The sequence below is a fragment of the Actinia tenebrosa genome, unplaced genomic scaffold (genome assembly GCF_029948245.1).
Source record: "Actinia tenebrosa isolate PJP-AT-01 unplaced genomic scaffold, QUT_ActTen_1.0 PGA_scaffold3__52_contigs__length_22856419, whole genome shotgun sequence".
Lineage (NCBI taxonomy): Eukaryota > Metazoa > Cnidaria > Anthozoa > Actiniaria > Actiniidae > Actinia > Actinia tenebrosa.
In genome coordinates this window covers 10429427-10447089 of record NW_028292580.1, presented here as the reverse complement: position 1 = coordinate 10447089, position 17663 = coordinate 10429427, and the positions used below count along the sequence as shown (strand labels likewise).

Sequence of the window (17663 nt, the reverse complement as noted above, 5' to 3'; positions counted from 1 at the left end):
CGCAGTGAAACGCATTGAGAGCGTCCCACATGCAGAGCCAAGTTGTCAATGGTCCGCTGACTAAAAGACCGAAAAAAATGTATTTTTAGATGAATAATTCTGAATATCAATTATTATGAGGCCAGTTATTTAGAGGCAGGGGAAAGCGTTCATTTTGAAAAGTCTATATAACTCGCTCAATCCTTGACCAATTCGCTTCTATCAGATAGAAAATGGTTGAAAATGATATAGACGACTGCATTGCATCTTTATTATGTTTCCGATTTAATCTACGTGTATCGATATCCCCATACGTTCTCTTATACTATGTTACAGATACAGAGCCTTGGGCGACCTGTGCTGAATTATGAAAATTTACTCGCGTTGAAGCCGTAACCTCAGTGGTGTGAAGAAAATAGTAAACGAAATTACAAATTAATTACCTTAAACTTCATTTGGTACAATAACTCTTCGTGCGCCTTGACCAGCAAGAGGTTGTGGTGGGCCAAAGAAATTTTAGTGTGCACCTCCATTTCCTTGGAGTTACCATGGAGGGTGCACAGTGGTACGTTACAAGGACGAATTCGTTCCTCTCAACACATTAAATGTTCCATAGCCGCACTCCTAAAATAGTAGTTAAGTTAAAAGAAGAACTTCTCAGTGATTTTAGATTCCATAAAATTTCACTCTCAATCACGCATTTCTCCATCCTGCAGAGTAAACTGCCAAAATTTCTAGCTAGTAGAGTCTCCCTCGTTGGTTCACATATAATGTTCCGGGGAAGTTCAACGATAATAATTTTAATAAATAAACATGTATAGTATTGACCTTTATATTCGATACTTTGTACCAAGATGTTTTAAAATACATAATTTTTCCTTGGACTTACGCCGTGCTCACATGTATGTCAATCGCCGCAGCTAAGACTTTAAACAGTTCTAACTGAACTGATCATGATTACTGGTTCAGAGTAAAGGGAGATCTACTCACATTTTTATTCTATGTTTGTCTTGTGCTTTTCTGAAATATGGACAAATATTTTCCATATTGAAGAATTATGCGGTTTCTCTACTGTGAGGACTTGCAGCTACAAAAGACTATTTTCAGCTTTCCCACGGGTAAAGGTTTGACGCAAGACCATCAGAACAAAGGGTTTTTGTTAGAAGTATTTCGACACTTCCCTCTCTTGGTGTGAAGTCACTTTAATTTCGGTTATTTAGTTGTTTTTGTAAATGATACATCGGTCCAGCGATAAGTACATCTCCTCATTTCCCAAATTAAAGCACTGGCTAATTTTTTTTTCTCGGCCGTGTTCTATGTCACTGACGGATGGCTTTTCAATATTTCATTTGGAAATTTGATGATCATAAGTTCCCGGATGTCATAAGTTTTTTCTCAACGCCTTCATGAAAGCTACTCCCAACGAAAATAAACAGGAAGTTCTGGAATGTGTCAATGTATTAAAGCAGAGGTGTACCGCCTAGTTCACTATCGTATAGCCACCAACAAGCATCGACGGTTTTAGCTCAGATGACAATGATGCAGGGGATTTTTCGCCGCCTAAAAAGCCATAGGAAAAACGGTAATGAAATGGATAGTTGTAACGAAAAAGAAATTTGTCTATGTGGGAGGAAATGAAGTTGAGCGGAGAAGCAAGGTACATAGGCATTAACATATTATGGACAGCCGAGATGTTGATGGACCAGCTTCGAGCTGTTTTTCCTTACCTTCAAAGCAAAGAACGTAAGTCACTGTGAATTCAATTCTTCATTTCCAAAACTACTTTTAGTTGATAGTAAAAACTTCGTGAATATTAATACTTATTTTTTCCTCTTCCATTAGAATCAGAGTTTTCAGAACAACCTTGCGCGGGAATATTTTTACAAGGCTATCAGAATATCTCCCAAACGCCAAGGAGCTGCTACAATTGTTTAAAGGGAAAAAATCGCCAAGGATTTAACTTTACATGAAAAATAGCAAAGGTATGATCAATATATTTATGAATATTTGTGATGTAAAGAAAACCTTGAAAACCGCACTATTACATATCATTCTAGACTGATATCTAACACCGCAATCAGTTAAGGTTAATTTGTAATTCCAGTTCCAAAACAAGGAATGGAAGTAGGTTATCAAGGTGAGCAGGCTGAATTATTCGTCACACTCAGTTTGTTATAGGGGATTCTTAACGTTTGGCACGGTTACAGCTCTTTTATAGTTCATTTGTGCTTTCAGTAATTAGATGTTACATACTCCACTGTATACTACCATTAAAGTAGGATTATATTTTTTAAATTACTTTACAATTTTATATATCTAGAAACTATATATAACTACTGTAGCTATAACTAGAATTTTTTAAATATTTGAACAATAATGAAATCCGGTTAAAAAATCTTGCGCGTTCATCATTTAAAGAAAATAACGAAAGATTTTACATTTCTTGAAATAGTATGAACATGGATAACTTTAATTTTATATATGGTGCCTTGAATTCCATCTTTTAACTGTTTTTATTAGAAACTGAAGTGGGGCTCCTGTGGAAACGAAAACGAGGTTCAATTTCAAGTGATAATTTCTTCTTCAGTAGTGATGAAAACCGTCTTATATGCAAAGGAACCATGATCACTCATACTTGTCTTTATTTATTTGCTAAAGCATTTTATTTCAATTTTTATTGCCCTCCACTTTCATTTATATATATATATATTCTTGTTTATATACATTTATGATAAGTGTTGATATTAAGTATTTCATTTTTTAGTTATTTCTGAATCGTTTCTCTTAATGACAAGCTGATATATACATAGATGTTTATAATAAATGCAGGGTTAGCCCCTTCAGATATAAGCTGGTACCAGAGGGGCCCTGTTTTACATAACGCATAATCATAACAAATGATAATCACAAAATAATAAAATGACAATAGAAATTAAAAAATTATAAAATTATGGTCATATACATAAGAATATTTAACAATTATTTAGAGGTCGAGGTTATTATTATCGATGGAGGTGATTATCATGTAATAATCTGAGTTTCTCGACCAATCAGTGTGAAAGATTTTTTTAAATAATCACCTGATAATTATTATAATGTATTTATTTGCAGCAGGTTCATCATCAAACTCTATGAGTTCCCAAAGCCAGACATCAAGGAACAAAAATAAAACATCATCCTGTATGTATACATTTTAATTTTTTTATTAATATTTTTTTATATACATATTTTTTTAATATCAAGGCTTTTTTGCTCCCTCTTTCTGAATGAAATGAGAAAAAATGAGCCTTTGTTATAGCTAATTATACTATCTATTTTCAACTTTGCAGCTGGAAAAAGTACCAAAAAAGTTGCAAAAGAAACTAATAGCACCGCATCTGTAAGGAGTGCTATCTTTAAAGAGATAAACAGACAGTATTAAAATTATAATGAACCAGTTATACATGTATCTCTCTTGTTTGTCTTTCTCTTGTTTGTCTTAATTTTTGGTTTACGAGACTACATTTGCGTTCTTTTGCAGGCACACCATTAAAGTCTTTTCCTGGCCTAGGAAAATTAGCAGCCAAAACAACTTTAACATGTATGTACTAGGTGTTTTCCAAAACAAAACAAAAACTTTTACTGGGGCTCTTTTTCCGTTTTGGATCCATTAGAAAGATAATGATTTATACATATATCATAGTTTAATAACTATTGTATTGTAATAATGTAGATGACAGTGATTTGGAAGAATTAGATGATGGAGATAATGATAACATTGGTATGCGAGTCCAATACTCTAAGAACTTAATTTTTTTAGTTGTACCAGCTATATATTTTTGAAATCATTTGTTATTCAGATAACAAGTGCATCTCAAGGATTAATTTCTTTTATCCTTTTTATAGGTTTATCAGACAGTAGTGAAGAAGGCCCCGAACTTGGTGGTATGGTTTATCTTCTTATCTCTTCATTGTGTGCTTTCTAGTTTGGACCAAATCATTGGTCATAGGATGAGCATTACCAACACTGCAGGCCCAATAAAGAAATAAAAATTTGCAAAAAAATAAAAAAGTTTGTAACATTTACATTTGTACAGTACATCATTGATTTTAATGATATATTATATTTTGTGTACCATTTTCAGGTTCATCTTCACCATCAAGAAGCTAGATGAATCAACTTCATGTAAGTTAAATAAAGTTACATCTTTTTTGCTAACAGACTTCTAATCAACTATGCAGAGTATATGTTATATTACTTTTTTCTTATTTTTATTTCTCTTTAATTAGCAGCTGCAAACAGTCCCGCAGCACAATTACCATCGCCATCATGTAAGTAATGGTATAAGGCTTAGTTACATTAGACTTGCAATAACAAGTTCCATGGTTACTTTAAGATGGATATTTCAAATTGTTGTGGGATTGATAGACTTCAGTTACAAGAAAGGAAATTAATATCGGCCATAAAACTAGCAAAATATCATTCTAAACATAGCAACAACAGTGATATCTAGATCAGAAGGTCACCAGCTTAGTAGAGACCAGCTACATACCTGTGCAGGGTTCCCACGGTCAGGGAAAAGTCAGGGAATTCTGAATTTTTTTCAAGCTCAGGGAATTGTCAGGGAATTTGGAATTTATCAAAAAGTCAGGGAAAAGTCAGGGAATTTTTGTCATCATTCTCAAATTCTTCTTGGCGATAATATTGTAATTTCACTCCCAAACGAAACTTCCCAAATGTTCCCGGTTTTCCGATGTATATTTTTATTTATTTGGATTTCCTGTGGTAAAAAATGAAGAGGTGAGTTAGATACCAGTTGTGGATTTCCTGTGGTGAAACTGGGTACGAGTTTTAGTCGGCCATCGTGGAATGCTAGCGAAGGTAGTGTTGGAATGCTATTGGAATACTATGCATTTTAACTATTTTTATGGATTTATTTTCAATCATTTTTAGCAAAACTTTTAATTATATATATTCAAAGTGTTTTTAATAAATAAAAGTTAGTTTTTATAGTTTTTTCTAGCATTGGCTAATAGTTTTCATCATTTTAGACCAATTGCAATATCCCCCGGGGGGTTACAGAGAGTAATAAATTTAAAAAAAAATTTTTTTAAGCTGATTTCTTGAACGCTAGCTTGCTGACAACATGAACAACTGGCTGCCAACTATGAAGCCCTTGCTTTCTATGCTCACCGCACATCCTGCCTCGCCTAGTTATTTAATCATGATAAACACATGTCTATCACTCACTAAATACACAACACTCGTTGGGGTTACTCGGGTCATTTATTGTGCGAGACCAATTGCAATATCCCCCAATCCCAAGACCCCCCAATGAGTATGTGTAGTTAGTGAGTAATAGCTGTGCCCATCATGTTTGCTACTTGTAGCTTGTATTTTAAAGAGCTATCTAAATACCGTTCATATGCGTTTGAGAGCCAATCTCCCTGTAGTTTTATGTAATGCGCAGGGACACCACATTGTAATGCAAAGGTTGCCCCTCCTCTACGGAAGGAGTGTCCTGAGTATAACTGGCTATCGAGTCCGCCATGAGCGATAATTGTCTTAAGCCTTTGAGTAAATGTTGCGTAAGTTAGTGGTTTGAGTTGGCCATTTTGTTTGTAAATGAAAGCAGGTATATTGTTTTGTAGTGAGACACTGTCTCTGATACCAGCTAGTTCGAAAGCGTTGATAATCGCAGCACGCGGACAAAGTGTTGAGCCATCGATTCTTGGAACGGGCACAAGTAGGATTCTATTTCGATATTGAATGGTCTTAGACCAACGTACAATCAGCATCAAGCCCCATTCATATATGCGGATATCACCAGCCCGTAAATGTTTTTGTGGATCGAAGGCGTTCCCAGAAAGAATCAGCAGGTTAGATTTTCGAAAAAATGAAAAGAAGGCGACAAGGCATGCCGCCCAGAAAGTCGCATCCATTGAGTTGCCTATGTCCAGATGGCCATAGAGTTGTTTTAAAATAGTCGGCGTGATGGGCAGCTTTTGCTGGGCCGGGTTACTCTTAAGACGCTTTATACCTCGCATTAACAATTCTTTTTGGTACTTAAATAGCGGTTCTTGTAATGGGTTAGGGAAACCGTATTGTAGATGCAGTATTCTTATCACATTGAGATAACAAGGAATACTAGTTGGTGATAAAGTTCTGGTAAGAAATACAATGTAGCGAAGCAAGTGAAGGGCCTTGCATGGAACAGGCGCGTAACCAAAGTACACACAGAAACGGATGTAGCATCGTAGTTGTGACTTGTAGGTCGCCGCGGTTGATTGAGCGAACGCATGGCCACGGAACTTTCTTAATTCGAGGTCAAGTTGCTGCTCCTGAGCATGAATTGGACCTGCGGGGGTAGACAGGCAAATGCATTACGCGAGAAATGTGATTTACTTGGTGCTTTTGATTGTTGTTGCAGTAATAATAAACGTTTGGTGAACAGTTCGCACTGAGAAGGCACGTGTATGCGTGATATTGCGTCGGCCATGGTGTTTGAAGTTGTTGATATGTAACGGGCAGTTATTCGAAAATTGTGCGTAGCCGAGAGCCAGAAAACTTTCCGCAGCCATCGCATGACTGTTTGATCGCGTGACGTGCCTTTGTTGATTACGCTAATCGTGGTTGTGTTATCAGAATACACAACTATCCATTTGTTTCTGAGGTTATCTTTCCATCTTTCTAGCGCAGCTAATACTGTGAATGTTTCTTGCAAATTGATGTGTGCCGCGGATAACTCGGGATGGTCCTTGTTCCAGTTAATGTAAAACCAATCACCACCAAAGAAACCTCCGCCACCGATTGGGCATGCGTCAGTGGAGAACTCTTCTTTCTGTACTGGTTCAGATTCAACGAAAAATATTTTCCCGTTAAAAACGCCAAGGAATTTCGACCACCATGCCAAGTCGGCTCTTAGGTGGAGGTTGGGTCGGATGTGGTGATGTGGGCGTCGCATTTTATTTACTGTGTCAATTATTCGCCGCAAGAATGTTCGACCGCCAAACACTACTCGCGCCGCAAAATTGAGTTTGCCAACAAGGGACTGTAAGTCCCGTTTCGTGACTGATCGCTTCGCCATAGTTTCGCTTAATAAAATTCTTAGTTCGCATAGTTTGCGTTCGGGCAACGTTAGTTGCCTATGCACAGTGTCAATTTCTATTCCGAGAAAAGTCAGGTTTTGACAAGGGCTAACAGCCTTGTCCCAGTTTATTTGTAGTCCAAGTTCTCCTAGCAAAGTTATGAGTCCCTGATATGCTGTCTGACATTCATATTCAGTGTCGCTTATTATTAGAAAGTCATCAAGATAGGCAAGTACATTGTGACATCCCCTGTTTTTCATCATTCGCGTTATTGCTTGAGTGAGCCTATGGAAGACTTCAGGGCTCTTTGCTGCTCCAAACGGCAGTTTGCAGTCGTAAAGATATGTTAGATGATCGTCACCATGAAAACGCCATGCTAATCCTGTCGCGTTGTAGTTCGATGGATGGATAGGCACGTGGCGATAAGCACTTTTGAGGTCAATCTTAGCGAGATAAGCATTAGATTTGATGAGCGACACTGCTTTGTCAATGGTCACGTATGAGAAATGTTGTGAGTCACTGTATGTATTTACCCCGCCGTCTACGGGTCTACTGCAGTCATGTATTAAACATAGTTTGTCACTGTCAGGCTTAGGTACTGCCCCTAAGGCACTCACAATTGTAGGTTTTGTTTTTGTGATAATGTAGTTTCCTAGTCGTATCTCGTCTCGAATCGTTTGTTCAACTTTGTCGCGTACGTCATGTGCGGTCGCGGATTTGTAGTTCGTGACCTCTGCCGGTCGTAGTATGCTGTCCTGTGCTACGATTCGGAAACCGTTAGAAATACCGTCAAGTAAGAAGTCTTGGTCACAGTCGTTTGTCAGGTTTTCTTTCCATGCTTCTACGTTTAGAGGACACGGGTGTAGTTCTGTCGTGTCGAGTCATGCGTTATGTTTCGGTGACGGATGTTGGTGTTGCAGATGAGGTTGATTGCAGTTAGCCACGAGACAAGTGTGTTGAAAGCGGCATTTAGGCCAATGACAGCCCGACAGGGAGTTAAATTGGCGGCAAACAGGTTGCGGTTGGCTATTAATAGTTGGGCGTGAATTAGAGGCTGTGTGTTTTGTTAGATTAGAAGTATTAGGTTGATTAACAGCGTGTCGCTTTATTAAAAAGCGAGTATGAAGATGTTGCGAATCGCTGCCCCATCGAAACCCATACATGTGCTGCAACTTGCGATACTCGTTATCATAAAGCAAAACAGAGGCAAGTGTGTGTGATTCGAGCAGTTCCGCTATTTTAACATTATAGGCCAAGTAGTCCGAGATTTGACTTGTTCCCGTGAGCTTCCCTTTTTGGGCAAGTTCGTGCATTATTCTTGCGTTTGCTGCGACCCACATTGAGAGGGAAATACTTTCTAATTTAGGCTTGCCCAATTTCGCAGCGCGAAACACGATTTTAGCGCCAAACGGTCCACCGAGGTCCTGCTCTTCCTCGCCTGAGTCATACGATGTATTTGACACAAAGTCAGGAATTAACAAAGGCTTCTCACCTCCTTTCTTTTGCTGTTGGCCAAGGAAGACCTGTGGGTTGTTATCCACACGTTGAATAGGATCGTTGCTTTGCAGGCTTTGTTCTGTTACTCCCAGCGTAAAAAGAGGGTCGTCCAGTGTTCCAACACCTTCGATTTTCTTGAGGAGTTCCTCAAGACCGCCGTCCTGCGCCAATGATTTTGTTGTCACTGGTTTCTCCTCGTTCTTTACGGCACTTATTATAGGTGTTAGGTCATTGATGGCCTTCGTGATGAGTTTAGCTTGTCCCATCGTCAGCTTTAACGCTTTTATATCATCTGTAGCTAGGAGCTTTAAAGCCTCCTCGTTGTCTAAGTCGTTCTTTTCTAATTGCGCCACAGTGGCCTCTTTGAGACCTGACTTCTCGGCCCAGGATGCGAAATCGAAAGACATTATTTAAAAAAAATTTTTAAGCTGATTTCTTGAACGCTAGCTTGCTGACAACATGAACAACTGGCTGCCAACTATGAAGCCCTTGCTTTCTATGCTCACCGCACATCCTGCCTCGCCTAGTTATTTAATCATGATAAACACATGTCTATCACTCACTTAATACACATTTGACTTGTTAAAGAGTTAAATTCACATCAGGATTTTGTTTAACTTCATTTACAAGTACGCTTGATTTTTCTTTTTCGTTAATTTGTAGATGAGTAATGCAAAGCGAACAGTATTTAATAAGCTATGGCTTCAAGACCCAATATTTGCATGGGTTGCACAAGTGAAAGAATCAACTAAAGCAAGGTGTAAAATATGCTCTGTTACGTTTGAGCTTGGAAATATGGGAAAACAAGCATTGATTAGTCATGCTAAAGGAAAGAAACACATTTGGAGAGTGGGTGTGTCAGCCCAACAAAACTATCTTAACTCTTTTGTCAATGTTCAAAACCAAGAATCTAGTAAAATGGCCTCTTCTACAGTAGAAAGTACAATGACTGTACCGCGTCCTCCCCCTGATCTTCCTGAAGGTGCTGGTGCGTTTGATTCTTCCTCTAAAGGCACAATTAAAAGCTTTGTTATCAAGGATGAAACACTAAGAGCAGAGGTACTTTGGGCCATGAAAGTCCTCATGTCTCACTATTCCTGTAACAGTAGTGCAGGCACTGACAAGTTGTTTTCTAATATGTTCCCAGACAATCTCATTGCCAAACAATTCCAATGTGGAGCAACAAAGTGTACATACTTAATTTGCTTTGGCATTACCCCATATTTTCATGATGAATTAATGCAAAAACTTCAAGAACAAGGAACAATGTATGTTATCTCATTTGATGAATCATTAAACAAAGTGATCCAGAAGGAGCAAATGGATCTGATTGTTCGCTTCTGGGACATTAAAAAGAATAGAGTTGTATCCAGATACATTGATTCCCAGTTCCTTGGTCATACAAGAGCTGTGGATTTACTTGAAAACTTCAAGTTAGCTCTACAAAAGCTAAACCCTGTCAACCTTGTCCAGGTATCCATGGACGGGCCAAACGTTAATTGGAAATTTTTTGAGGACCTATTAGAAGATAGAGAACAGACTGATCCAGATCTTCCGAAGCTTATTAATATTGCTGCCTGTGGGTTACATGTGGTACATGAGGCATTTAAGTATGGTGCTACAGCCACAGGTTGGAGACTTGATAAAATCCTTAGATCTCTCTGGTATACATTTTCCGATTCACCAGCTAAAAGAGAAGATTATGAAGCTCTATCTGGGAGTTCTACGTGGCCACTAAGATTCTATGGAACAAGGTGGCTGGAAGATTTGCCAGTGGCAGAACTAGCAGTGCTTATCTGGCCAGATATCACGAAATATGTTACAGAAGTGACAAAACTACCAAAGAGCAACATGCCTACAAGCCAGTCCTTCAAAAATCTGCAATAATTCATTCAAGATCCACTTATTGTTGCAAAGCTTCAGTTCTTTATTTGCATTGCAAGAATCCTTGAGCCTTTTTTGAAGAAATTTCAAACTGACCAGCCCATGGTTCCTTTCCTAGCACAAGAGTTGCAAACCATCCTCGAGGCAATCCTTACCAAGTTTGTAAACAAATCTGTCCTGGAAGGTGCAACAACATGTGCTAAGCTGGCTAACATTGATGTCATGAAGAAAGACAACCTTCTGCCAGCCAAGAAGGTAGGTATAGGATTTGCTGCAAAGATGTCAATGCAAAAGATGGAGAGTACTAAGGAAGCCACTCCTTTACAAATCTTGGAATTTCAGAGCAATTGCCTCATCTTTCTGCAGCAATTATCTAGAAAGCTAATGGAAAGATCCCCTTTGAAGTACAAAATGGCTAGGAATCTGGTGTCCCTAAACCCCATGTACGTAGCATCAAGCCCAGAATCTGCTACAACCCGCTTCTCAAATGTTCTGCAGCAGCTGATATCACACAAAATGAAATCTACACATTTTTTTGATTCTGTCCTACAGCAGTACAAGGCATTTAAAGCTGATGTTAGGAGGTATCATAAAGATGACTTCAGGTCCTATGACCCATCGGACAAAGGTCTTGATGTCTTCCTAGCTGAATACTTTCATCAGAAGCCACAGTATGCAGACCTATGGTTAACAATGAAGATGCTGCTCATCATGTCCCATGGTCAATCATGTGTTGAGAGAGGATTCTCAGACAACAAAGACATCATGAGCAACAATATGCACCAAGATACATTGGTTGGCCTTCGCAGAGCTTACAGTGGCATCAGAAGTCTAGAATGTCCTATTGAAGAATGTATCACAAAAGAGCTTCTCACTTCTTGCAAACATGCTCATGGTAGATACAAGTCATGTTTGGCAGTTAAGAAATTATCAGTAGAAATTAGCCAAAAAGAAGGCTTGAAAAGAAAAATTGAAGAAGACATAAGACAAGCAAGAAAGAAAAAGCAGAGGCTTGAAACTACAGCTAATGCTCTTGTTAAGGAAGCAGATGAACTTGCTGCAGATGCAGAAAAGAGGAATGACCTCGGTGTTCTTGTGAAGTCCAATGCCCTACAAGCGAAATCAAGGGAAAAGAGAAAAGAAATGGAAAAGGAAGAGCACAATATCGATCATCTCCAGAAGGAACTGAAAACAGTTTAGAAAGGAAATCATCGAAATCATGAGACTGAATGCCTACAAAAGAAACCAAAAACACAATATAAGAACTGAGATATTTTTCGTTGCTGTTGCTATTGTCCATGTACATTATTTGTTTGTAATTTTAAAAGATTTTTTACCTTACATGGATTAATTAATTATTAATTAAAAGCACTAAATAGAAGTTTGCCACTTGGTCATGGAAAAATTACTTTTCGTCAGGGAAAAGTCAAGGAATTTTAATTTTTGATATGAGTGGGAACCCTGCTGTGCAATAGTTAACTTTACCCTTCAAGAATCAGAAGCAGCAACCTAAACAAGTTTTAAATGCTCATCTTATTGATATCAATATAAGCCAGCAACCGGCAGATTCTGCCACCTACTCAGCCAATTCCGTTCCCGCCTATTTCAATTTCATAACCGCCCACCAACAATTTTATTGACAACCCTGCATCTGCAAGCACCTTTTGCAACAAATAAGCTTAAAATTAAAAGCTTTATAATATGTACTGTTCGTAGGAAGTTTTTATGAAAAATTCGACTGATTTTCCGGAACAATAGATATTTACCTTATTTCTGACCTTTTGGTCTCTTTTACTGAACATTTAGAGTATTTTTAATAACATATTCAATTCAGCCCTTTCGTATGTTTTCTTAATAGAAGTCCCAGTTCTCTTAAATAAAGAGTCACCATTCATTGATTTATATCTTTTTAATTGCTTTGATTAGTTCCTAACCAGGTGCAATTCGTTCATGATCGTGATGAAGGATTGGATGGTAAGTGGGTGATCATGATTCATGCTTTAATAGGCCACAATGTGTTAAGGTTCACTATGTCAGTGTTTATGCTGCATGCCATGTTAGATGACAGAAATTGAGAATCCTTTGTTATACCAAGTACTTAAAAATATTTGTTTTGCAGCAAAAAGCTTGCATGTGCATAGTAGTGATGTAAATATATTAACTGTGGACAAATTTAATTTGCTCTCTTGCTTAAAATTTTTGATGAAAGACTAACTCTCACTTGAAAGTCAGGAAATTTGGCAAAAAGTGAAATTGATACGTGCTCTATGACAGAAGGAGCCATCTTGAAACCAAAATTCTAAATATTACAAATATAGTCATCCAAAGTCCTAATTCTCCATAATCTGTTTTAAAATGTTCCGACTCTGTTTAAGTACAGCTGTAGTTATTTTTTTTAAGTATTACAATTAAAAGATTTTAAACACCAGTTTTTATTTTGTCATTCCAGTTTATTAATTTTTTTATTCTGCTTCGTTACTTCAGTTGGTGAAATAAAAGAAAGTAACATATTCAGTCATATAAATGAGTCAGGTATATGTACACCATATCAATTCTATTTTGAAAGCAATAGTTTTTAATTGTTTTCCTTTACTATTGCTGAGGCTTTGTTATATTTTTCCTCTTCCCTCTTCATTTTTTCCTTCATCCAGCTTCAGCATTGAAGAAACTAAATGAAGTCAGTGGGCTTGTCGTCCTTCCTGTGGATGATCTGGATGATGTAATTATAGGTTTTTTCCTCCATAGTTATATAATGTATGTCACCCAAGTGTATAAATAATGCTATTTATCATGTTCAGGCATGTCTCCAAGCCTTCCATCTACAGAGGCCAATGTTGTTTGTGATTGCTGAGGAGAATGATCTCCACAAATTCGTACTACTCGGTACTACATATAGTGTTCTGAGGGCACAATTATTTTGATATGAGCATGATATATGATTGGTGACAATGTCGAATGGATGGGCTGGGAAAAAAAAGTTCATTCAGTCAAAACTTCCCATTTAGACATCACTGAAATATATTTTAACAAAGACAAATTTTTGGAGCCGTTTTAAAAAAACTTGCACAGCATGTTTTTCCAGATATATGTTATTGTTCTTATTATGCTTGTGGATATAAAATCCATACATACATTTTTATTACAATTTTTAAATAACATAATTTACATGTGTTACAAAACTACTATCTGATTACATGAACATTTGCGTCACACACTCTAATGTTTACATAAAGACTTAGTCACGAAATGCCGTACTAGTTTTGTGTCTCACACATGCATAAATCTTGACCCGCATTTAGCTATGCTAGTCTAGGCGGGCCAGATTACTCAAGCATGTTAAGGCTTGGTATTTTACCGGTTTGTGGACAGTACATTTAGTAACAAACAACTATCACTACTAGATCACTCAGTAATTCTGCAGAAGAAATGGAGGCAGACTTTCCGCTCGTTGTTTTCATTCAGGAAGGCTCCAATGAAAGTGAAGAACGTAAGAAAAGATAACTAGCTAAAACCTAGTGTGATATGCGTCGGTGTTTCTAATGAAACAGTAATGATAAAAAGGTAAATTATATAACGTGAAAAGATGAAAAAACTTACTTTTTTGGTTTTTTCAATTTTTCACGGTGTGTAATTCAACTTTTTATCATTACTACAATGTAAAGCAGTGGAATTGTGCAGTGGGAAAAAGTTGGGGTATATAAACCATGGCCATTAATTTATATGAAATTAAACTAGTGTTTCATAGCCTATTTATAAAATGAATTTCTTTTCAACCTGGATCATAATGCAGTTTACAGAAAGTTCTCCATGAAAGGAAAAGGGAAGTTAATTCTTTGCTTCCCTTTGAATGAACATAAAATGGAAATGAAACTGATACAAACTGGTAATTTTGCATGGCGATTATAATTATTATACATAATTTTTGTATAATATAAATATTTATAAAATATATTTGACTTCATTTATAATAGGATAATTTTCTATGGTACAATACAGTTAAATAATACAACAGTAATGGAATGGTCCCTTTTTTGTGGAAGGGTTTAATTTGAATATACACAAAGATTTGGAAAGGCAATGGAGGAATTGCAATACTCTAGACGCAAACCCCAACGGAAGTAAGCATTTTTTTTCTAAAAACATTTATATATTCAACTCCCCCCCCCTCCCCCCTAAATTTAAGAACATGAGAGATCTTGAATATGGACTATCGAAGGGCAAGTTTGCTTGAGTGAAGACTAGGTTGTACGAACATTTAGTTTTTTTCAGCTAACAATAAAGCATACATTTCAATATTATTAATGTTATTATTATTAATGTTTTTGTTGTTGTAATTTTACAATAATAATTTTATTGCGATGTTCATAGCAAAAAGAAAAAAAGTAAACTATTGGTAGATGTGAGTATTACAAAAACACAATTTATTTTAAAATTTACTTTTTTGCATGGTTCTTAAATAGAACTAGCCATCCCACATTTTTCATTGTGTTTGCATATTGGTCGGCCTACAATTATTCTAACAAACTGGAAATTATTCGGAAAGTTGGCCAGGTACAAACACTGTCTAATTAATATACTAGATGGCTTAGTTTATAGAAGAACATGTACCTGAATACTCCTTGAATTTTACTTTGATACCTCAGCACTAATCCAGTAAACAATTTTGTTAGAGGTCAAACTTGATAGATTGATTAGAAACTTTAATAGGCATATTAATTATATTACGTTATTATTCTTATTCAACAGCCGTATTATGTTCCTGACAGTGAAGAGGAATAGGTAAGTGCTTTTGTACTTATGCAGTTTCAGGGTTGAGTTTTCTTTACTTTTTTAATCACTTGGTGAGGATGGCATCATCTTTGAATGCTTGAACCTCAAGGTGTGAGCATAAGTTAAGGGCATCCTTTGGGACTGGAAAATGGCCGTTGAAGTATGGCACCCTGAGGGACTGGCATGTCTGCAGCATGCCTGGACCGAAGGGTGTCAAGCACATAGCCATGTTTGTACCCGGAGGTGCTGGGCTGGACTGGAGGGTGTTGAGCACAATGCTGGGTTTGCACCCGGAGGTACTGGCATGTCTGCAGCATGCCTGGACCAGAGGGTGTCAAGCACAACGCTGAGTTTGCATCCGGAGGGACTGGCCTGGACTGGTGGGTGTCAAACACAACGGTTAGTTTTGCACGCAGAAGGACTGGCATGTCTGTAGCATGTCTTGGCGTGGATATTGTAGAATAGTACAATTTGATGGGGATTTTTAAATGGGGTTCTGTGAATGTTTTATTTCTTGAATATTTTCATTTTATTTTTCAAATAATTATTTATTTATATCTTTTTTTATATAGTAAAGAATACGGCCTCTGTTGCTGCTCATTTTATTCTTTCCCATTTCAGGTGGTTTTCAGCGAAAACAATCCCAATGATTATGATAAAGGAGATGACTCGACCTTACTGCTTTGTGATGGTAAAATATATCTATTCATAATTATTAACTACAATTAGTAATTGCCTGCTCTGCTGGTTCTTTTCTTATTGTACTTATTATGTATATCTTTATATCTGTATATATATGAAGGAAAAAAAGAAAACTAAATTATAATTACTACTTATTTACGAGAAATACGGGATAACTGAGAATTAGAGGCCCATTCAGGGCATCCGTCTGGTTTGGGCCTTGTAGAGGGATTTCCTTTTTCTCGCGGAGAAATTCGTCCTCGCACGAGTTGTGGAAGAGTGGAAATATGATATTTGTGTAAAGACTGCTTTTCCGTTTCAACTCCACACTCTCCCATGGCAGTGGCCGAACGACATAGACTCTTCTTTGATTGCCATTTTCATCTTCCTCTTCTCCACTTTCCTCGCTGGACATATAATCAATAGTCAGCACTTCAGCCACTTTGGCTTTTGTTGCCTCGCTCCAGTTTGGCTTTTTGTCTAAACTTTTAACACGTCTTTCCAGTTTCTGTGAAACAAAGTAAGAAAAAAGGTAAATACCTCATTTAATTTTTTAAAAACAGGTGACTAAGATAATAAAAACGAAGAGGTGGTGTGTTAAATGACCTGGGAAATCAGGATGTGACAGAAAAGTGTCGTTAATGCATAACTGGTTGGAGCGTTGGATTCATTTGAACTTACAACATTAGAAGAATATTTTTGAAATAACTGTTGTGCAAAGGTTTTTATACGTGTAGTATTTATTCAATCTATTTTTAAAAAATCCTCGAAATGCACTCGTTTGTTTCGATTATTGTTGTCAGTAAGTACGTGTTTGACTTTTGCGTGACGTCATATTCCTTCGCGTAATTGCTCGTAATTAGGTGTTAACAGCACAGGCATGTAATAGGAGCGCGCCAATAGTTCACTTAGCCATCATTTATGTCCAGAATACCCAAATAGTCTTTAAGCCTGTACTCGAGAAGTTGTCAGGCTGGGAAATCCAGAACTCGGCAATCAAATAAAAATGGTCTGGTTTTATTTACCTCTCTTTTTCTGTTTTGCTTCCTGCAAGTTGTGATGTGGGCTTGGTTCGTTCCCTCTTCACTACGCTTTGCGTAGGCGCGCTTTGATCTCATTTATGTCTTGTATGCAGCCACAAACCAAATGTGAAAAGGAGTTATAAGAACATTGCTCACTACTGACTGAAATACAAAAATTAGATATCTGGTTTATGTAATCGGAAAGCAAAGTATTCAAAATGATTGACACCTTATTAATAATATTTTTAGATGTCGGTTTTTGCCCTATATTCATTATCAGGTTACCTTTGAGTTGAATAGCGCTCCAAGGACATGAACCATTATACTCGTGCTTTAATTCATCGTCTATGTGGTTAAATATTCGAATATTATGAGGCGACTCATTATTGCGATAAAGAAAGATAAAATTACATAAATGTCAAATGTGCATCAAAAATTCATGCATAACGGGGTTTAATTATGTGAAATTGAAATAATGCTTCAGACGAATACCTTTCTTGGATTTTAAGCGTGTAGTTTTCTTGATCTCCATCGGCCAGGGCTTTGGCTTTTCTTCGTATTTCATTCTATGAGAGAAAGAAGAAGCATCGAATAAAACCTTTAAACCTCGTTTAAGGTCACACGATCCGTAGGCACTTTTAGGCGGGAAGAAATGGAACCGGTGAACAATTAAACGAGTTTAAACAAAACTACAAATCATATCGAAATTATCTAAAACTCGTTTCATCAAAATGAAATACCAGTGTAATAATCAGCTCAGTA

At 37.1% G+C, this 17663-nt stretch overlaps 2 protein-coding genes and 1 pseudogene across 2 annotated transcripts; 1 reads left to right on the top strand and 2 right to left on the bottom strand.

Annotated features, from left to right (window-relative positions):
* Positions 1 to 5307: 5307 nt before the first annotated feature.
* Positions 5308 to 8951, bottom strand: LOC116306546 (uncharacterized). Its single transcript, XM_089035902.1, has 3 exons — positions 8225 to 8951; positions 6365 to 7915; positions 5308 to 6317 (listed from the first exon to the last, which is right to left on the bottom strand). The coding sequence occupies exons 1-3, from the start codon at positions 8949 to 8951 to the stop codon at positions 5308 to 5310; spliced, it is 3288 nt and encodes a 1095-aa protein (XP_088892028.1).
* A 413-nt stretch (positions 8952 to 9364) lies between these two features.
* LOC148908510 (uncharacterized) lies at positions 9365 to 11628 on the top strand (annotated as a pseudogene).
* Positions 11629 to 15784: 4156 nt separating this feature from the next.
* LOC116306545 (uncharacterized) lies at positions 15785 to 17557 on the bottom strand. Its single transcript, XM_089036038.1, has 4 exons — positions 17394 to 17557; positions 17187 to 17246; positions 16905 to 17063; positions 15785 to 16387 (listed from the first exon to the last, which is right to left on the bottom strand). Exons 3-4 carry the CDS (start codon positions 16995 to 16997, stop codon positions 16028 to 16030), a joined length of 453 nt encoding a protein of 150 aa, XP_088892164.1. The 5' UTR covers positions 16998 to 17063; positions 17187 to 17246; positions 17394 to 17557; the 3' UTR covers positions 15785 to 16027.
* Positions 17558 to 17663: the final 106 nt, after the last annotated feature.